The sequence below is a fragment of the Rutidosis leptorrhynchoides genome, chromosome 4 (genome assembly GCF_046630445.1).
Source record: "Rutidosis leptorrhynchoides isolate AG116_Rl617_1_P2 chromosome 4, CSIRO_AGI_Rlap_v1, whole genome shotgun sequence".
NCBI lineage: Eukaryota > Viridiplantae > Streptophyta > Magnoliopsida > Asterales > Asteraceae > Rutidosis > Rutidosis leptorrhynchoides.
Window position 1 is genome coordinate 34,778,500 of NC_092336.1, and position 23,770 is coordinate 34,802,269.

At 31.7% G+C, this 23,770-nt stretch overlaps 2 protein-coding genes across 2 annotated transcripts; both read right to left on the bottom strand.

The window, feature by feature from the left end:
- Positions 1–11,963: 11,963 nt before the first annotated feature.
- LOC139843535 (uncharacterized) lies at positions 11,964–15,524 on the bottom strand. Its single transcript, XM_071833636.1, has 9 exons — positions 15,320–15,524; positions 15,155–15,222; positions 14,897–14,993; positions 14,686–14,814; positions 13,615–13,723; positions 13,364–13,508; positions 13,138–13,180; positions 12,370–12,543; positions 11,964–12,252 (listed from the first exon to the last, which is right to left on the bottom strand). Exons 1-9 carry the CDS (start codon positions 15,515–15,517, stop codon positions 12,136–12,138), a joined length of 1,080 nt encoding a protein of 359 aa, XP_071689737.1. The 5' UTR covers positions 15,518–15,524; the 3' UTR covers positions 11,964–12,135.
- A 2,158-nt stretch (positions 15,525–17,682) lies between these two features.
- On the bottom strand, positions 17,683–23,431 carry LOC139839642 (cytokinin dehydrogenase 5-like). The gene is made up of 5 exons (XM_071829763.1): positions 22,747–23,431; positions 22,131–22,258; positions 19,334–19,615; positions 18,374–18,636; positions 17,683–18,142 (listed from the first exon to the last, which is right to left on the bottom strand). The coding sequence occupies exons 1-5, from the start codon at positions 23,312–23,314 to the stop codon at positions 17,809–17,811; spliced, it is 1,575 nt and encodes a 524-aa protein (XP_071685864.1). The 5' UTR covers positions 23,315–23,431; the 3' UTR covers positions 17,683–17,808.
- Between the last annotated feature and the right edge of the window lie 339 nt (positions 23,432–23,770).

Below are 23,770 nucleotides of genomic sequence, written 5' to 3' on the forward strand. Positions count from 1 at the left end.
AGGCGACATATTTTGGTCAAACGTTATCTTAAAGACTTATAATCAGGTAATGGGACCCACGTAGCCGACGCCGTCACTTGACGATTTGTCGGGGTCGCTACAGGTGGTATCAGAGCCTTGGTTGTAGGGATTTAGAGTTCATTTGTGTTCACCCCGAGTCATAGGGTACATAGGTGAATCTAGACTACAACCGGCATATAGACTGAAGTAGGAATTATTTGACTAATTGTGCATTTATACTCGAACTCTTCTATCATATCTAACTCGTATTCGATCTTGATCTTACGTTGATAAATTTTGTTGGTGCGCCACCTTGACTTTATGAAGTAATGTTAAATGCACATGAGAATCAGGGTAATATAATTTCCGGGATTATATTACGGTGATTCACATGGACGTTCCGACATTATGACATAGAGAATTTAAGGCGAGTCAAGGAAAAATTTTCTCTCTATCCTTATTCCATGCCACGGTTAGTATTGTTGAAAATACTAACCAACGATATTCTTGTCTCATGAAGGAACAATGGCTCACCAAGGTCAACACAATACTCCTCTCGAAACTCTAGAACAAGCTCTTCAACGAATGATAACCACCGCCGTGGGTACGGCCGTGGCCGATCACTTTTCTAACAACAACAATCATGGAGCCGGTAATTCAATCGAAGGTTGCTCCTACAAGAACTTCATGAAGTACAATCCTCCCACTTTCGATGGAACCGGGGGACCGGTTACTCTCACCCGATGGTTTGAACAAATGGAGACCGTTTTTAACACAAGCGGTTGTCGAGACCAAGATAAGGTCAAGTTTTCCACCCTCACTTTCACCGGTATTGCTCTCTCATGGTGGAACACGTATGTACAATTAGTGGGAAGCGATGAAGCCCACACACTCTCTTGGACCGAATTAAGAGAAAGAATGATCACCGAATACTTCCCGCGCGACGAGACTCGAAGGCTCGAACAGGGTCTAAGGAATTTAAAAACGGCCGGAAATGACCTCAAGGCTTATAATCAACGGTTTACCGAACTAGTCTCGATGTGTCCAATTCTCATGACTCCCGAATCCCTAAGAGTCGAACTTTACATGGATGGCCTCCCTAAGAGCATTCAACACAAGGTAATGACATCTCAACCCACTAACCTACAAGAGGCTTTAACAATGGCCCGCCAAGCCTTAGAAACGGTGAATGAAATGGAAGCACCGGCACCAGTGGTCGAGAACCACCCGAGTAACAACAAAAGAACATGGGAAGCCTCTCAATCAAGCAACCACAACAATAACAACAACCCCGCCAAGAAGCCTTTTACCTCCAACGACAAGAAAGGCTATGCCGGAAAACTGCCTTTTTGTGACGAATGCCACAAGCATCACTTTGAAGGATGTGGCAGGTTTCGCCACCGGCGCCAAGGACCCGTCGCTCGAAAGATGCCCAACGCACACAGAACGGGTGCTTGCTTCGAATGTGGCCAACTGGGTCATTTTAGGAATGTGTGCCCAAATAAGAAAATCAACCCCAACGCACGCCGTTGAACCTTCGACATCGACACCAAGGATGCCCGGAACGACGATGGACTAGTAACGGGTACGTTTCTTCACAACAAACCGTATATTTCATACTTGTTCGATTCGATTACCGCTAGACGTTTTATAACCAAGGATTTGACTCATGCTCTTTATATTCCACCTCTTTCCCCCAGATACTACTTAGACGATTTAAGTGACCGACGGAAAAATATTGTGTGCCTATAAATTTTATTGGAGGAAATACGTTAAGACTTTTGACTTGACACCTATAGAACTAGGGAGCTCGGAACCTATTCGTAAAAAAAAATAAAAAAATAAAAAAAAAAATAATAAAAAAAAAATAAAAAAAAAAAAATAAAAAAAAAAAATAAAAAAAAAAAATGTTTCCCCATCATCTTGTATAGATTATTGTGAACTGAGTAATTTTCGGTTGGAAACCGATACCCTCTCCCTCGCATCCATGACCTCATGATTATTTGCACGAATCCCGTATGTTCCAAATCGACCTCCGTTCCGGTTATCCTCAATTGGGGGTTAAGTGAGACGATGTCTCCTAAGCCACTTTCCGAACTCGCAACGTTAGTTGTAAATCTCCCTTAGTACCGCTTGATTTATTTAGGGCTCGCCCGTATCCATAAACCTCTTGAACCGCGTATGCAAATTCATATAGACTAATCTGTTATCGTATTTATAGATGACATCTTAACTTATTTAAGTAAAGAAGGAAAACGAACAACATCACCATCTTACGCTCGAACTTTTGAGAAAAGAGCAACTTTATACCAAATTCTCCGAGTGAGAATTTCTGTTGAACGAAGTCCAATTTTCTAGACCATGAAGTTAATGGTCAAGGAATTACAATCAATCTCGAAATCAAGCCACATGTAATCAGGAAACTCTCCCAACTCAGACTTGTATTCGTAAAAATCTTAGATCTCACCGGTTGTTACCGAAGATTCATTTCTGACTTTTCTCGTATTACACGACTTTAATCTCTCCGCGATCGAACCTTGAGCGTGATTCTTCACACCAACATTTCTAGCTAAATTCGTACAACACCAGATGGGACTCAAATATGGAAATATTTCTACTTGGACGCCGAAAGGCATACTCCCTCGACTCGAAATCAACGGGACGGAAATTCGTTATTTTGCACGAAGAATTCGAATACTAAATTGTGGATCCGATCAATATTCTTGTCATCACGTACCACACTACATACCTCTGTTATTTCACCGTTACCGTCTGATATTACTGGAAATTAAGATAACACACAATCCAACGATACTTCACTCTTCTTTGACTTAACGCCCTTGTGTTTCTGATAATCGGTCAACTATTATTCAACCCCGAACTATACAACTACGTGTACTACCTCGTTTCTCTTTCAGACTTCAACTTTTGACAACTAGAGGCACGTTATAGCAACCTCGAGATGTAAACTCATCCTATTCTAAGTCCTCATTTCACTACTATCTTTACCGTTCGCATTTCCGTTTAAAGAAACTCCTTGTAACATTTCTCCATGGATAGAGAAACTCCTCATATTACATAAGTATTCGCCACGAGGGTGAATAGTCCTAACGAACATTTTTCGAACCCTAACTAACTTGTTCAAACGTATCTTAAGAGATTCTTTTCCAACACGGTGTATCTTTGTCAATTATTCTGTATCGAAATACTCGTTTCACTTCTAGTTTTACAAGAAACCTTGGGAACCTGCTTAGACATGGGTACCGCGTACCACCCACAAACTGACGAACCGAGCAAACGAACGATTTACGTCTTGGAAAGACATCTCACAAACTCGTATTGTCACCTTTAGTAGATCACTCTTACAACAGTAGTTACCACTCGTGTGTTCACGCGCACTTTTCGAAACCTTATATGACCGCTAATGTCATACCCCTGTTCATTTAACCAAAGCATCAACCACCTAAATCTGAACTCCATCAAGAAACAACAATTGAGATCGTTCAAGTCCGAGAAGGGCTCGAGACAACCCATTGTCGCCAGAAGAGTTATACCAAACTTAGAGGAGAACCTCACAAATCCCAGTGTGTAACCGCGTAATATTGAGAACCCGCACCTTGGAAGGGTGTAATCCGTTTCGGGAATCAGGGAAAGTTAAACCCGCGACATGTTAACCCTTTTGAAACCTTGGGGCGTATTGGAACCGCTCCCTACCGTTTAGAACTTCCGACTCAATTAAGTTTCCGTTTACCCTACATTTCGTGTAACAAACTTAGAAACGTGTCCTGCGGAACAGGAACGTGCAATCCTGCTGGATACATCAACTATCGATGACAAACTTCTCTTCATAGGAAAACCAGTTGAAACTGGGGATCGTAAAAACCGAACCTTAATGCAACGTAAAACCCTGACTATCCAAATTCATGAGAACCCTCAAGAACGTACTTTCACTTATTCATAGCATTGACAACGTAAAGTCTCGAGTAAGAGATATCGACTACTACTTCCAACTAAATTTCGGGACGAAATTTCTTTTGAGTTGTGGATAATGTAACATCCCGCATTTTTCCGTTAAATTTATTTTTAACACCGTCTTTTTCTTTTAAATAATACCTTTCGTTATTTAAATTCGTAGTTTCCGTTGACTAACGTTCATAATAATTCCGTCATTTAATTATAACATCTCTCGTTAACTTGCGTTTTAAAAATATTCGTTTGGTTAATTACCGCACCCGCTTTGAAACTTGAGGGACCAATCTCGTCACTTGGCCAAATTGGGGCAACTAGCCACCACCTCCCCACCTTCCTCACCATTCAATCACCTCCATCTCTCTCTCTTTCTCTCTAGCAAGAACACACACACAAACACCCAATTCAAACATTCATCATCTAAATTCGGATCGGGAAGCAAACTTCAAAACAAATTACATATTCGTGATCCTCTCTTCATCCTCTACATTTTGATACCAATTTCATCAAGTTTGGGTAACTTTCTAAAAACTCTAGATTTCTATAAATTCGTGTTTTTGACTTGAAATTGTGTTGGTTAGTGTCTATGGCTCGTGTATAACATGAATATATGATTTGTATTCTCGATCTTGATGTTTTGGTGTAACTAGCTTGAAAATGAAAAGTGTATGCTTAATCCTTGATTTTGGATGATCAAATGTTGTTAGATTGTTAAAGTGCATGTTTTAAAAGTGTTACTAGTATCATTAGCTTCGTTTTGATGTATAGGTTGATTAAGGAAACTCCAAAAACATGATTATTGATTTTGAGATGTTTGACTAGGGTTTGATAGTTCTTGACATGAATTTTTGGATGCTTGAATGCCATGAAATGTTAATTGTTAGTGTTTAGTAGTAATGTATGCTTCATTACTTTCGAAACGGCATATCGTATGTGTAAATTGGATTCCCGAATCATAAAATACGTTTTACGAACTTGAAACTTTGAAAATAAACCTTTCTTGATCAATTGACGAGTTTTCGGTTTTGTAAATGATGTTTTGTTTGATGATATGTGGTTAGTTGTATTGCTCGTCAAAATACCTTTCCAACGATATAAGATACTTGTTTTGGATGTTTACGGTTTAGGAATTATGGGTATTTGAAGTTGGATTCGTGCTTGAGTGTGAAAAACTGACCAGAATTCTCTGCCCAGGTAGTGGCGCGGCGCGCCCCATTCCCGTGCGGCGCGCGGATTGGCCTGGCCAGATTCTGCCTTGTTTGGCGCATTTCACGCGAAATGTTTGACTAGCTATCGACCTCCGATTCACATGAAACTTGTTTTAATATACTTGTATATGAATATTTAGCATAGAAAAATAGTCCGGGACCCGACCCGAACGCGTTGACTTTTTCGTTGACTTTGACCAAGTTTGACTTTTAGTCAAACTTAACCAAACTTTTATACAATCATTCTAGCATGCTTTTATACTTGTTTCTTGTATGAAACTCGACAACGTGATTCACATGCTATATTTAATCGAGTCGTATTGAGCCATAGGACTAATTGAACACATTTCACCTGACCTTGTGTCGTAACCGGTTAATTGATATAACTTACTTGTTTAGGTCAAGGCTAAGCAACTTTCATGCACACGTTTACTTGTTGAAGTACCTTTATACTCGTGCACTCGAGGTGAGATCATAGTCCCACTTTTACTCTTTTGAACTTATATTGGGATGAGAAAACATAAACGATTCTTTTGAACTAAGTGAACACAAGAACGGGAAAACAAACATTCTACATACGAGTTTAGAACAAAAATCCTCAATTCGATTATCATTAGTTACACTTGCCGGGTGTAAGCGAGAACTTATGTTATATGGCCATATGGGTTGACAACCCTCATCCTTGACGGTTCGCTACCGTCTACGGATGAAATATATTTTCGAGAATCAGTGTTTGTTCTAGCACTAAGTGATGGGGTATACAATGGAAGGAATGTTAAGCTTTGATAATTGGGTGCTCGTGAAACAAACTTTTGGAATGTATTACTATTATTTCATTGATGCAAATCTTGTGGTTCACTTGTACTTACTTACTTAAACCTATGATTTCACCAACGTTTTCGTTGACAGATTTCTATGTTTTTCTCAGGTCTTGCACGATATGTGAAACATGCTTCCGCTTACTATTTGATACTTGCATCCGATGTCGAGTATACATGCATTTCATGGAGCGTCTTTTGACTTTACTTTAAACCGTGTCGCCTAGATTTCAATCGTATCTATAACGTTGTAACTTAACTTTTGGTTGAACAATTCTTGTAAACTTTGAAACAATCTTTATTTTGAAATGAAGGCGACATATTTTGGTCAAACGTTATCTTAAAGACTTATAATCAGGTAATGGGACCCACGTAGCCGACGCCGTCACTTGACGATTTGTCGGGGTCGCTACAGCTTTACTAGAGGTCGAGAAGATAATAAAAAGGCAAAGAGCTCCAAAATATAAGAGAAAATATAAAGCCCAATAACAACACGGAGATTACAAACCGTGAATATTAATACGAATAGCAATATAAAGACACGGTATAATTAAGAATAGTATCATCCCAAGGTAATAGTAGAAGTAAACAGATTCTTCTGGTGGAGGATTGAAAAGAAGGATGACAGAAATGATAATTAGGAAAATATCAAGGATTAGAACTGGATTAAGCATTTTCACAATCTTTTGGATGAATGAACTAAAAAAGAAAGTATAAGAATGGTGAGAATAATGGAACGGAAGAGTTTAATTTATAAGGGAAATATCAGACAGAGTAATCGAGGCAGATCACCGTATTTAATTATAGAGATCTTAATTTTCTTATTCGCCGAAGAATCAAATCTTTTAGATTTCGAAGATTTTCTTTAATTTCCTTGAATTCCGGAATTCAACAGTGACAACATCAACAGTCAAGACGAATCTTTATTTCTCATATAAATCTTTTGTGATAACTTCACTCATACTCATCGCGAAATCGAATTGTTTTACCCATATTACTTTATGGTAATAAAACTCTATTTTCTCAACTCATATTCGTCATGAAAACTTTTTTTATTGTTAATCATGACAACCCCACTCAAATTTCGGGACGAAATTTCTTTAACGGGTAGGTACTGTGATGATCCGGAGATTTCCGATCAAATTTAAACTTAATCTTTATATGGTTTCGACACGATAAACAACGTCTATTAAATCGAGTTCTCAAAATGTTTGAACTATTAATCATGAATGCATTTGACCTTTGACAATTTCCGACGATTCACGAACAATTGTGTGTAAATAAATAAGTAAATAAATATATATATGTAAATATAAATATAAGTGTTTAATTAATATAATACCATTTAATCACCCGAATTAAAAATGAAAAGTAATATACAAAATAATGAAACTATTATGAATCTATATATATGATCTCTATAATTACTATGATATGTATATTATAATAAGATTTATAAATAATAAATATTCAATAAAAAGTATTACATATTATATAACTATTAAAGATAACATAATAAATAAATTGTATATTTAATGTATTACATGTAATTGTAAGTTTAGTTCTAATTAATATATTATTATTACATTCATCATTATTATTAATATCTGTACTAATAGTATATTCAAAATTTTTTTTATAAAATTTGATACATATGAAATGTTATGTTATTATCATAGTTATCATTGTTAATATCATTATTATTATAATTAGTAATTATAAATTTTACTAGTATTATTATTAAATATTATTATTATCATTAATAATATCATTTTTTTTTGTTATTAATAACTATTATTACCATTATTGTTAATATTATTATTATTATTAGTATTATTAGTATTTATTATTAATATGATTATAATTATAATTAATATTATTTATATAAAAGAAAAATCGATAAAAATAGAATTTGGAGTCAGTAACCTGCATCTATCCTACTGTGTTAAATGAGTTCTTTTTCCTATAACAAATTGGTACGAAATTCATTCTTTCACTATCTGTGTTATTTTTTTATTTATTTGTTTTGTTTCCTTCTTCCTAAATTGAAGATTCCTGTCTGTTTATTGTTAGACGTCCAATACACCAGCGTGATCAATTATTATCTGTATTAACCAAATAATTACTTTAACAAATAAATCATGGCCGTGTTTTGTGTAATAGAAACAAAAGAAAACCCAGCTTCTTCTCTGTTCTTCACCAATTTTAGCCAAATTTCGAATTCAAGCTTTACTTCAAAATCTATTAATGCCAAAGTGTTAATAATCCTTTACCCAAACTATCTGTAGAATTTGAGATTTCAATTCTTCATTTTGAACACTAATTTAAGAGTCAAAGTTTAGGATTTTAAAAGTCAACAAATGTTCATCAATCGAATTCAAATTTTCTGTAATGCTTCGAGTTAATTTGATGATTTTATAGCTTCTAGGAGTGATTTGAAACACAAATTGTGTTATAACCTTTGGCTAAAAACGTACCACAAAGCAAAATCATTTTTTTTTCTTTTCTTAAACCGACGAACAGCAGCAAGTAGCAGAGGCTGCATAAATTTTTGTTGTTGTTGTTAATTTATTTAAATCACTCTAAATGATTTTGTTTCGATTATGTTTTAAATAAAAACTGCAAGCTTTGGTTATGATTGTTACCTTTTAGCTATCGATCAAGTTGTGAAGAAGAAAGAAGATAAGAAATAGAATTATATAATAAATATAAATAGAAATCGTATATTAACAGAAAAGTATATATAGCAGAATGGTAAAGAGTTAGTGTTGGGATGCGAGAGGTCTCGGGTTCGATTTCGGCCTGAGACATTTCCTTTTAGAAAACCATTTTGAGGTAGTTTTCTTACTAATTATTATTATTATTGTTATTATTATTATTGTTATTATTATTATTATGAAATTTATTATTATTGTTATTGTTATTATACTTAAAATTATTATTACTACCATACTTATAAGTATTAGAATTAGAATTATCGTTATTGTTATTATTATTACTAATACATGTAGTAACTATTATTGTTATTATCATTATTATTATTATTATTATTATTATTATGAAAATAATACAATCTATTGTTATTTTCATAGATATTAGTATTAGAATCATTTTATGATTTTTAATATTATTATTATTACTGTTATCATTAACATAAGTATTATTACTAATATTACCATTATTATTATTAATATGATATTTAGTATTGTTATTATTAAACTTATTATCATTAGTATTATTAGTAGTAAAATTATTATATTCATAGTTATTATTATTATTATTGCTATTATTATTATTATTACTATTATTATATTTATCATTCATATCATTACCAGTATCAATACAAATGGATATTTTTCTACAAAAAGACATTACAATAATATCAATTTTACATATCACTATATTGTTATTAGTAAAATGATAAATACTAAACTATATATACATATAAAATGTATCAGTTAATACATAAATATATATTGTTATCATATATAAACCCTAAAATATATTTTTATTATTATTAACATATTCTAAAGAATGATAAATATTAGTTACATAAAATACATAAATTAAATATATTAAATTTATCTATATAACACATAATTCAACAAGTATGATTATTAATAATAAAATATATAAACTTATTCAAATACGATTATAAGTTTTAATATATATACAAATGTTATAGGTTCGTGAATCCGAGGCCAACCCTGCATTGTTCAATATAGTCATATGTATTTTTACTACAAAATACATTAGGTGAGTTTCATTTGCCTTTTTACCCTTTATATTTTTGGGCCGAGAATACATACGCAATTTTTATAAATGTTTTACGAAATAGACACAAGTAATCGAAACTACATTATATGGTTAAATGATCGAAGCCGAATATGCCCCTTTTAGCTTGGTAGCCTAAGAATTAGGGAACATCACTAATTTTGAGAATTAGTGCACGCCTAATTGACGCGAATCCTAAAGATAGATCTATGGGTCCGACGAACCCCATCCAAAGTACCGGATGCTTTAGTACTTCGATGTTGTTTTATATCATGTCCGAAGGATTTCCCGGAATGATAGGGGATATTCTTATATGCATATTGTTAATGTCGGTTACCATGTGTTCAATCCATATGAATGAAATTTTTGTCTCTATGCATGGGATGTATATTTATGAGAAATGGAAATGAAAATCTCGTGATCTATTAAAATGGTGAAAATGATTATCTATGTTAAACTAATGAACTCACCAACCTTTTGGTTGACACTTTAAAGCATGTTTATTCTCAGGTATGAAAGAAACCTTCCGCTGTGCATTTGCTCATCTTAGAGATATTACTTGGAGTCAGTCATGACATATTTCAAAAGACGTTGCATTCGAGTCGTCGAGTTCATCAAGATTATTATTAAGTCAATTATAGATGGATATATTATGAAAGAGTATGCATGCCGTCAACTTTTGATGTAAATGAAAGTTTGTCTTTTAAAAACGAATGGAATGTTTGTAAAATGTATCATATAGAGGTCAAGTACCTCGCGATGTAATCATATGTTATTGTATTCGTCCTTATGGATTAGGACGGGTCGTCTCAGTAAAGGGGAGGGGGGTTTTACGATCGGTTTCAAGGTTTCCTCCCGGGCAGCGATGGGGGCGGGGTTTATCGCTGCATCGGCATAGTCGAAACGGGAGATGATCGCAACGGGTGGTTAAAAGTCCCCCTCGGGTGATCCCAATCGCTGTTCAAAAAAAAAAAAAAAAAAAAAAAAAAAAAAATATATATATATATATATATATATATATATATATATATATATATATATATATATACTGATTTTTACATCAATTATTTATTTTACAGACATGAAGTGTTCAAATAACAAGAGTTAGGGTTGCATATGTCGATGTTTGCTGAAATCATATCTGTAGTTTACTTGATGTACGAGTATACAAGGATCTGTTTTAAATTTAATCCATCAATCATCAAATACAGCCACCACCGATTTTAACTTCTAGTATCAACAAGAAATAATAATAATAATTTCATACACAAAACAATATAATTGGCATATAATAAATATATCTATAAATATAATTGGCATATAATAAATATATCTATACAACTATACATTATTATAAAATGCATGCCAATAATCTTATGTGTCAATTTATCAATTAATTTGAATTAAATAATCCATGTGTTATTTTGGTAACTCCCTAAAATAACTCCCTAGAATTAAAGGTATGTAATTTAAAGTTTCTATATATTTATAAAAAAAGATGTACGTAATAATTATACATTTAGGAGTATTAAGTAAAGTCTTTACATATTTATGGTGAATTTTAGTAATAAATATAATATAAAAAGTGAGACTTTTAAACATTATATTATAATAATAGAATTATATTCTTATATAGATAGATTAAATTATTGTATTTTATAATTAATACTTTTATAGCTATCACATAATAAATAATTTTTTATCTATAATATTATATAATAAGAACTCATATATTATCCACTAATATTATTTCAAATTTCAATTAATATTCATTAAATTTAATATTTTAATAAGTAAAAACTACGATATTTATATTTTTAAATACATAATCTGTCACATAAACAGGCTCATAATCTATATGTTAGTATTCAATACTAATATTTTCGATACAAATGTTATTAGTAATAATATTTTTTTTTCATTGTAATCATTTTATACATTTAATATATATCAATACTAACGTTATCGAATACTAATTTATACAACTGTCGTGTAATACACGAGCTCACTTTTATATTCAATACTAATGCTCTCTATAAAATTTATATTCAATACTAATGCTCTCTATAAAAATAATATTAGTAATAATTAATTTTTTCAGTGTAACTGTATTATACATTTGATCATTACCAACTTTATCGAATACTAATTGTACAACCTTCGTGCAACGCACGGGCTCATAAAACTAATTATATTATAAATCTTATTCTTTTATATATAGTAATAGACAAGACAAACCTAACAACATGAACTACAAAAATCAGAAGTTGACCCAAAATTACCACTCAAATAAAAGGCTCCGAGTTACCTGCAGCAGCTTATAACAGGAAAAAAAAAACATCCAGCAGGTATACACCTTACTAACGTCATACAGATCGGTCTACATCATCCACTGCATCAGTTTGCTTCCCGAATTTTTTTAAAGCAATTGAATATATCGTTTTTTTCTTCATTGATGATCCTGCAGCTACCAATTTGACCGCCTGAACAAAAAATAAATAAATAAATAAATAAATTAATAAAACTCTTATTTAATCCAATTATGATTCAAGAGCTCTCAATATTAGTTAGCTACGTGGAAAGGCATTATGAGTTACTACCGTAGAAAGAGTGTGACCGTTGGATATTAACGACTCCAGATCATTCTCCAATTGAGACTCTGATGGATTTTCAATCTCACATTGCGGCTTCCCTTCAATCAAAAATGTGATTTCTCCCTTTGGCTGCCGATCTAAGAATGCTGCTTTCGCTTCACATAAAGTACCTCGCCAAAACTAATGAACATATACATGTATTTATTAATAATAATCATAATCATATAATATATACTAACCCGTTTTGTAAGATATATGTTCAGAATTTTTAGCATTAGCTTGACAAGTAAATGAATTTCTTAACCTACATGGCTGTCATCATGAAAGAAACATGGAAATAGCCGTTGTTTAATGGATCAAAGGGTCAACTTTTTATCCAATTTAAGTTTTTTTTTTTTTTTTTTAAAAAAAACTTTGTGGCCAGATATGTATACATAGCCAATATAATTCAAAGATAACCTGATTTTTTATAACACATGATTTAAAAGATTTCAGGCATTGCTTTTATGTTTCAGCTTGTTTCTTTCTTTTTAAGATAAGTCCTTCAACTTGACCCATTTGAAACCCAAATTGGCCCATTCACATAAATGGTGAATTTATGTCTGATTTGACCCGTTGTCAAAAATATACTTAGTCATGAAACAAATCTGCTCAGACATGAATGTAGTAATAATAATTTACGATTAATTTTCTTCAAACGAAAATAATAGATATTTATCGTAAGGTCAATGGAGAGTTACAAAAGAATATTAAAATCTCTTCACATACACTCACCTCTTCATGCATTTTGGTGATCTCACGTGCCATCACACATCGTCTGCATTTTACATAAGAATAAATAACAGAACTAATTTAATTGCATAACATAACCTTATCAAAAAGAAAGAGAAAAAGAAAAAAAACTTGCATCAAGGACTTTACGTCTTTTGAAAACCTAAGGATATGGTATCGAATCGATTAATCAATTAAATTAAATGACATATTAACTGCTAAAGTTTACCTAGTTTCACTAAAAAGGTCCGAACATTCTTCAAGAAATTGTGAAAGCTTGTGTGGAGGAACATAAAATATTTGGGTAGCTGCTTCATTTGCAGAAACCGTTAGTCTGTCCCTTCTCGCACTTGCATTTTTGGGAAGAAACCCAACTACACAAATTATTACGAGTATACATTAGTAACATTAAAGCAGAACTTGTGGATAAAAAATATATTTGATGTTGAATAATTAGAATAAAGTGTAGAAGTGACTTACCAAATGCAAACTCAACTGTTGACAAACCTGAGGCTGAAAGAGCAGACACAAATGCACAAGGCCCTGGTATCGGTATGACCGAAATATTTGCTTCCACACACAACTTTGCCTGCACTTATAAAACTGTATAAGCTTATACATTGACAGCAATCATTGTTCAGATTTGTGCTCTGAAACTAATTATTGCAATTTACGATCTCAGCTATCAGTTTTTAACGTTTTAATAGACAAACAGTTAATCGTGCTTCTAGCATCTAACTATTTTAGTGGTCAAACGGTCAATTTTAGGCATATCATGTTCATAGTATCTACACTAAAACTAGTTGGCTAGTGGTAAACAAAATTATAACCTAATCACACTCTTTGTTTTAGCTTAATTTGAGAGACCTTTAGGGTTCGCTTGCTCTCTTACTTGAATGGTTCAGCGCTGAATGCTAAATCATTCGGCATTCAGCGCGTTTGTTTCTTACCTCTGAATTGGTTCTAAATGGTTCAGAAGCATGTGCTAAACCATTCAGAGCGGGAATTCTTTCATAATCCTTAAACACCTAAAATTAATGTAACATTCTCTTTATATTATATCAAGAACACTTATTAAGCAACTATATTGTAATTGTTATTCATGTCAATGGTTAAAAAGGTAATTTTACGTCATTCACATTATTCATTGAAAATGAATATCAAACAAGTTATTGTAATTCAAAAGCAAATTCATTCAGAACCATTGAATTATTCAGATTATGAACTGGTCAGCGCTTAATCATTCAGTTTTATCAAACGCACCATCACTCTCATATCCCATAATTATTATTTTTTTCAAGAAAACTTTTATTCTTAGTCATTTTATGAAGTAATCTCGTCAATAATCACCCTGCTGATAATTTTATTATATTACTGTATAAAATCAAACAGCAAAAGAAGACCTAAACACTATCTCCTAAATCTTGTTTCATTGCAAGTTTGCAACTAACTATATGATTTCATGAGTATTCAAACAACATCCTAACCCTAAGGTAGTCATTTGTAAAAAAAAATACAAAACAATATACAGATATAGTGTTATACACACACCAGTTCGGAGCCCGGATCACTGATTCCGGGAGTCCCAGCATCACTGATAAGCGCGACAATCTCGCCATCATTCAGTCTCTTCAATATCGATTGCTCTCTTTGTGCCTCATTAAACTTGTGATAGCTTAGCTATAAAACTAAATTGTAAAATAAGAACAACACAAATAACCAAACAACACTGCATTTTTCTAATATAATTACATGAGCTTACAAGAGGAGTTTTAATACTGTAATGTTGAAGTAGTTTCCCCGAATGTCTCGTATCCTCTGCAAGTATCACATCGGCCGATTTCAATACACGCAACGCTCTGCATTTACCCAAATATATCAATCAATTAACACTCGCATATTTGTCATAATTTTTTTTACTTACAATAGAAATATACTTTACTGATTAATAAGTTTGTAGTCATCTATAAATATTTATTCACTTTCAACAAGTTCTAAACTAACAAAATGCAGGTAGTACCTTAAGGTTATATCTTCTAGATTACCGATTGGAGTACCTACTAGATATAATCCAGATTTCAGATTACCCTAAAATCATAAAATTATATGGTTATCAGTTATTATTAATCAATGAATATGAAGGTTTAGATATACAAAATTGATTAGGTTAGAGAAGTTAGGTTACCTGTTTTGATGGTGAGGGTTCTGGAGTGAAATCGACGGTGGAATTAGAGTGAGAATCGGAGCTAAAGAAGAGTGAGTAACGAAGAGTGTTGTAGAGAGTTGAAGGTGGAGGATAAACCGTGAAGGCCGTCGCAGGAAACGGTGCTGACAAAGTTGCCGGCGATATCGCCGGAAAACGGGAAATTGTTAACCTCAACATTGCTCAAGAACTGCTATTCTTTTTTTTTTTTTTTTTCCGAAAGAAGGGGTAAGACTTTAAACATGGTAACTTTTTATTAACTTCTCAATTTTGCTTATTCATTTTTTTTAAACCTATTATCCAACTTTTTTTACCCTACCCGAACTCAGTGAACAGAAGAGCAAATCATTTTTAGCTGTATGGAATCAAACCTTTAACCTCTACATTAAAAGACCAAGTTTTACCATGTTACCACCACGTTTTACCATGTTACCACCACGTTGTATGCCCTTGACTTCCGAACCCTTTACCTATTCATATTGAGTGATGATATTTTACTTCAATATTTGATTAATCCACTCATCTCTATACATTATCAGTTTGTACAGTACAAGATGCAACTAATTTAATGAATTTGTCAAATATCAAATTGAAAATATCATCACTCATTCTTTTTAGTTACATTTTTTGTTTACGAACGAATTTTGCCTTATTAGACTATTAATTTAGTATATTTGTAAAATAAAAACAAAAACAAAATTGAAAAATTAGGACGAAAGGAATAACATATAACAACAATAAATCCAAACGAAAAGGGCTCTAGTAAACATTAAAAGTTAAACAAACGATCCAATCAATAAGTGATTATAATAACAATTTGCAAAAAGCCTAAACTTGCAATTTGGTACACACCACTTTTCATGTAATTTTGCCTTGATTTTTTATCTAGTGAAAAGGAATGAGATGGAATAAGTGAAAGGAGAAAGTGTCAATTCTAGAGTTTTCTTTTGGAGTAAAGGGATTTTATTTAAATTTAGTGGATTACAAATGAAAATTAAAATATGTATATTTAAGTGATTTCTGGGCGTGTGTGTTTGAGCATTATCCAGAGGGTTTAAAACACACGATCCCGTATGCAGTGGCGGAAGCAAGAATTGTTTTCACTGGGGGCGAAAATTTTTTAGAAAACGTAGCAATTTTTTTGGTCAAAATACAGAGGTTTTAAGGCAAAATATGAATATTTTTGGACAAAATTTGAAGGTTTTTTGGCCAAAATATGGTTGTTTGGGGCAAAATTTGAAGGTTTTTTTAACAAAATATGGAGAGTTTGGGGGCAAAATATGAAGACTTTGGGGCAAAAAAATTTTCGTTCGGGGCAAAATCGAAAAATTCAAAATTTTTGCACTAAGAATTAAAAATTCACTGGGGGCGGACGCCCCCCCTTGCCCCTTAATATTTCCGCCCATGCCCGTATGGATTCATCGTGAGGGTTTCCTTCTTAGAGGCGGTCAGACTGTATTGATTCGTCCTGAGAAATGATCTAGTTAGTGGGTTCCAAAATCACGTTCAAACTACGTCAGTGACTCACAGCTGCCGTTAAAACTAACAACTTAATTACAACTTGACTACAACATTAATGTTTATGAGGTTTACACGAGGTATAACTTTCGATTCGACAAATTGTCCTCAACATTTTAAGTCACTAAGTTTTTTTATACGTTTAGTCACTAAGTTTTTGAGAATTAAAAATTTGAGTCGTGAGTAAAACAATTTAAAGTGTCAAAAATGAATGATTAAATAGTGATTTTTCTAATTTAAACCCTTAGTTGTCATTATTGTTATTAACAATTAATTAATACAAAAAATGGTGGTACATGGAGTGACTATCTTTTTAGAAAGTGATTGATTTTTGTTAATATATATGTCTTTCTTTCATTTCCTAATCTCTTAATAACAACCGTTAAAATCATTAGGAAAAATTCTTAAATAATTAGTACTCAGTAACAATAACAATTTTTCCATAAATCAAAATGTTATTAGGTTGCATAATATTATTGGGCTTTAGCCCAAATCTTGTGCTATGAAGTTTAACAATACATTATTTGGGCTTGACTGCATCACCAAACGAGCTACCATAAAGTGCTGGCCATATCCCTGTTATCTTTTAGCCGTGAGGTGATACTCACACATCAACACATCAGTTTTGATCCATAGACACCTAACTTATTATTGTACCCTTAATTACAATATCAATTACCTAGATAAATTTAGGGACATAATTATAATTAAAAAGTGTGTATAATATAAAAATTGATGTGTAAGTATCACCTCCCTTTGACAAATGACATTAATGAAAGCCGCAAACATTATTTTGTGATAACCGGCAAAAAATAAGATGTTACCAAAACTAAAAACATTATATCAATAATGAAAATAATAATGGTCAGTTCTGATCTACATACTATCTATCTTTATGTACTATAATTCTTCCCCTTAATTTTATGCTTATTTCCTTTAAATTTCTCCTATCACTAAGATGTTCTCGTCTTAGAATTAAAATCAGGCACAAATATTCTTTGACCCGTTGCTAATATATGACGAGGATCAAACTCCATTTTCCTCTTGCTAAATTTATGCCATTTTTCGCCATGATGATCAATCCACTCTTGTTGTGTGGTGTAATGCGGTAAATACTGCTTGACACCGATATTTTGATCTTTACAGAAGCTCAAAATTTGACGATTTTCATCACTTAAGCGTTCTAGTGTTTGTGCTTTATCACTGCTATGCAATGCGGATCTTAGTAAAGCTACCAAATAAAATACGTCCTCGTTTGGCGTCACAACCGAAGTCTCCTCATCCCACCTACACGTAAGCAATCAAGATTAGCATGTATAACTAGGGACGCATAAGGTACAAGTTATCAAATGATCCTATCATAAGCTACTGGTATATATACTTTTATCATGTTAGATGCATGGTCAAAGTACAAAGACATATGATCTACATATGTCATGTAGATATGCATGAAACACCATAATATTGTATAACATCATAGGGATACTATTTATACATGGATGATTGCTATATCCTTACTTATTTTTGTTCATAGGGTATATGAGAATGGGCCCACTAGTTTTATTTCCCAAAATGCCCTTGAACACTCCTTTGTTAAAATCATCGATTCTTGATTTGGGTACAAACAAATTAAGCCATGGGTGGGGTACATCCCATAAGCCCTTGGACCGGAGTTTCAACTCTGCTTTGTGAACCCGGTTCAAGAAATCTACATATGGAAGGTCAGTGGTGAACACTGATTCTGGTATATAATTTAACTTCTTTAACAAAGCTTCCACTTCCTGCATAAAATATAAAATAGTATAAACTCATTATTTTAATAAAAACACACAAAAAGAATGGCAATAAAATAAATGAAAAAATCTATCAAACACTTTACTTCAGCTGCAAATTGCATTATTAGCTACTAGTAACTATTTGCTGAGTGGATGATCTCCAATTTGCTTTAATAATTTTTCAATTTAATAATACTTATGTTAGTTAATGATACGCCATCCGTTTAGCGTATAAGATTCCAGAGAACAAGCCGTTCAAGGAATAAAACGTTCGTAAACATGAATAAAAGCTATCACTCTATCAGGCCGTGACCACGATGAAATGCTTACAGTGTACACTTAAGCCCTTGAGCATCGTCCAACATATAAAAGCCTTGTATGACGTGGCGGTGTACGCCATCCATTCAAGATGCCTCATAAACCTATGTTCCGAACATTCAGGATTGACCCGTTAATTTCAGGACTTAAGGGGTTGACTTGCCAATTAGGTCACAACGCGTGTTATATGGAGGTTAAGTCTTAATCCTCACCTATGAACAGGACGCCCGGGCCTCCATTATGAGGACATTTGAAATCCGTCAGATCGTATACATTTTCTTAATTATCTCTCTATAAGAAAGTGTTTCTATCTAGAAACTGAACAAGACAACTAATCAAACTCAAATCTATAGTTCATTTGTATAGTATATTTTTTATTACGCACCTGATTGATAGATTCGGGGTCGGAGTGATGGTAATAGTTCTTGGTGATTTCAAGGCAGTATAAGACGTTGCCATGATCAGCAGCAATGGATGAGATTTTGATAGGGTTGCTTGGAGAGAAAAAAGAGGACCTCCAATTGTTGATTAAACCTTCATCCACAATAACAAAACCTTCAATATAGTCAAACTTTTTTGACCTTGGTTGACCATGGAGGGAGATAAGGTACTCTTGATCATGAGTAAAACCCGAAAAATTTGAATACAATATCCGGATCCATCTCACCTGAATGATAGACACCATAGATAGACACATATATATAACTGTTAATTAAAGAGAAATGATAAGTTCGATCATAAAAGTTTTTCAATAATAGGTTTACAAAATGAACGTATCAGTCTAGAGGAAGAGCGTGAATATTTATCATTATGTGGGAAAAATAATTACTCGTAAATGATTTAGTTGGTATAAATTAATTGACAATGGAAGTAAAAGTTCGTGTAAAATTTATGTGATTGTATCACTACTCTATTGTTAATTTCTAAGAAGTAAGAAAGAATATGAGTAGAATTTGCTAAAGTTATTAAAGAATAATTTAGATGTTGGAACGTATATCTAGGTTATAGATGTGAAGAAGCTATAAAGTATCAATACCATTATAATGTACTCCGTATTAATTTAAATACTTTCCAATTCCATTTAGGAATTTTCTACCACATGCTCTATATAGCACATGATAAAAAATAATTATTGAACCAAAACCTACCATAATTATACTATCCGTAATGAATATAAATACACACATAATAATATAAGGAGTTTATTAAATGATTATTATGTTATAACACTAGTAAGTTTGAATGAATTTAACAGTTCTTATATTATATCCTAATTAAAGGTACAAGTTAGCTATTCTTAATTTTTTTTTTTTTTAAAGCAAACAACACTTCATTATCACGAAATTAAGATACACAAGTTAGGTATTATTTTCGATTTAATTCAATTAAACTATTAATTTCAATGTTAATAAGTTTTAGTAACCGATTTACTACCTAGTAAAAGTCAATGCTTGGTCATTGCATACAATGTACCTAATACTTTTAAGAAATACTTCATCCGTTCGATAATAAGTGTTATATTTTAACTTTTCAGTGTCTTAATTTATTTCTCGACTTTGACTTTAAATATATCTGTTTGTATTATATAATATTTGATGAAAATTATATGAGTCAATTAGGTTTTAAATATATTTTTTATTGATATAAGTTTCATCAACTACTTTTATATATCACAAATAAATATATTTGAGGTCAAAGTTGATAAATATTGACTTTAAAAAATCACAACAGGACACATATTATGGGACGTAGGGAATATATTTTTTTAAATATATATTTTATATTTTTAAGATGCACATATAAAGAAATTTCTACAATTCATCGCCGTTCTAAAAAAAAAAAAAAATTCTACAATTCATCTTTATCATCTATGATATACATACATTTTTGATTTTCATTTATATAAATAAACGCTTATTACAAATACGCAGATCAAATATCGTACAAAGACACAAATTTGAGAAAATGCACCTAAAATGACACATGCTGCTATATTTTTTCTTCATTGTGCACCTTTGATTTATTAATATATATATATATATATATATATATATATATATATATATATATATATATATATATATATATATATATATATATATATATAGGCAGGTTCTAACGAGAACCACAAAAAATACGAGAACTCTTTAATTACATGATTTTTATGCATTTATATTCAACAAATTGCATATAACTGTTGTCTAATGTTCATATCATTGACAAAGAAATGTTCACAACCACAAATTACATGTTCAAATGTGAATTATATAAAATGTTCTCATGTTACACAAACACATATGAGCATGTGAACGAAAAATTATATATTTGATTATATAGTTAAATTATAGGGTTTTTAAACTATTTTTTTTCAATCTTATTCTTCATCAATATTTTTATGTGATTCAACTTACTCACATTTGAAAAACCTTGTAATTTAATGGTGCTATTTTATTGATTCTCGTTTGAACTTTTGAAATATATATATATATATATATATATATATATATATATATATATATATATATATATATATATATATATATATATATGTACACAGAATATACCAAAAGAATAAGATTTTTAAAAGACTTTGTTTGACCTAACCAAGTCAAAATTATAATATAAATTTTTGAACAATAATAATGATTAAACATAAGGATTTTTCTTAAACATGATGTTAAAGGTTGTCATTAACACATAGAGTATATTATATTATATCATCATATGTCACTTGAAAATTACTCACTTCGTCCTATCTTAAGTGTCAATTGTTGACTTTTCAAAGTCTTTCTTTTTCAATTTTGACCGTAAATAATTCTATTTGTGTTGTATAATATTTGATGAAAATTATATGGAATGAAAACACATTTAAAACTCAATTCATTCATATAATTTCCATCAAATATTATATAGCACAAATAAAAATATTTACAGTTAAAGTTGACAAAAAAAGACTTTGAAAAGTCAACAGTGGACACTTAAGATGGGACGGAGAAAGTAATAATTAATCAAAACGTACATTATTTTATGAATGTTAACAATAAACCTTGAAACCATATATCTTTAGATATATCCAAAATGTAACTATTAAATTAAATCAAATTCTTACAAATTAATTCAAGTTAGTAGAGCTTGCCGTTCAAAAAAAATTCAAGTTAGTAGAAAATGACATATTTACATACCCTTTGAGGGGAAGGCTCCAATGCAATTCTAGCCCTTGTGATAATTCCAAATTGTCCTAATCCTCCCAAAACCGCATGAAATAATTCCGAGTTTTTATCCTCTGCGCATGTCACCACCTCACCTTTTCCTGCACTTACACAAATCACAAACATTTTCATTTCAAATCCAATTTGAACGTTTTATTAATTATACCTTTAATATAAAAAACAAAATAATTTTTTAAACATAACCTTAAAGATCATCTTTAAAACTAATGCTTAAATGATTTTATAACTTGTTAGTAACCATTATACTAACTTCTGAAAATTAAATTATTACCAACCTTTTTTACAAGTAATTATTCGTACATAATTGTCTTAAGTAGAGTTTTTAAGACTACGATTAGAAAAATTAATAATAATGTTATTATGGACATTATTAAAGACTTAAAGTCTAAAAGGGTACGGTGCTTAAATTTTGGAAAATGACTTGCTACATTTATATTTAATATTCACGTTATAGCAAATAGCAATGGCTGCAATGCAATTCTCATGTAAGAAAACTGCCAAAGTTTATAGCTTTCACGCGTAAAATTAGTATAATATTTTTTTTATAGAAAAAAGGTAAGGTACGTACCGATGACGACTTCAAGCTCATGAATATTACTAATTTGAGGTCCATGATTAAAAGCTTGACCACTAATTCCCGCATTAGATATTGTACCACCAACAGAAAGGTACAAGTAATCAGTCCATGATTTTGGTGCCAGTCCATATTTTAACGTAGACTTTAACACATCAATCCAAAGTTCACCACCCCACACATCAACATACATCAATTTCTCTAAAACAATTGGTGCGGGACCTAGTGAAGTCCCGCTCATTTGTACCACAACTCCATTTTCACCCACCTGAGCTTGGCCATTTATTGAATGGCCATGGCCTCTTGCTGACACTACGAATCCTTCAGGAGATTCGTAAGCGAGTTTCAAAAGATTCACGATGTCTTGAGTCGAACTAGGATGTAGTATTGCTCCCGGTTGGGTAATTTTTATATTTCCAAAATCCCTTGATACTGATTCCATTTCGGTTTTGTTGATGCTCAAGTGAGTGCTGGTTGTTTCGACTAAAAGATGGTGATCGATTGATCCAACGATCACGATTAGATGGTAAATTGCGGTCAAGAGTAGGAGCTTAGCCACCATGATTCGATGTTTGATCAAGGCCGGGTTATAGTTGCTAACATTAGAAAGTTTGTTTTTTTTTTTAATTATTAATTAATTTTTCTGATAGTAGAAAAGAAATATAGGAGAATGAAGTGGTGTACGAGAGGATTTAGTTATGTCCAGAATATGATATGCAGGTTCGGTATTTATAGATCACTCCAAAAAAGAAAGAAGTCACATGGGAATACTTGTGTGTCACGTGACACATGTCATAATTAATTCTTGTTGTTTTTATTAAATATTGATGAAAATAATAATTAATACTCGATCATATGTTCCATTACATATGTTCACATTATTATTATTATTATTATTATTATTATTATTATTATTATTATTATTATTATTATTATTATTATTAATATGAAATATTTTATTTTATAAATTCACTTTATATTTTAATCAATTCAAAAAATTATTTTGAAGAGAAAAGAT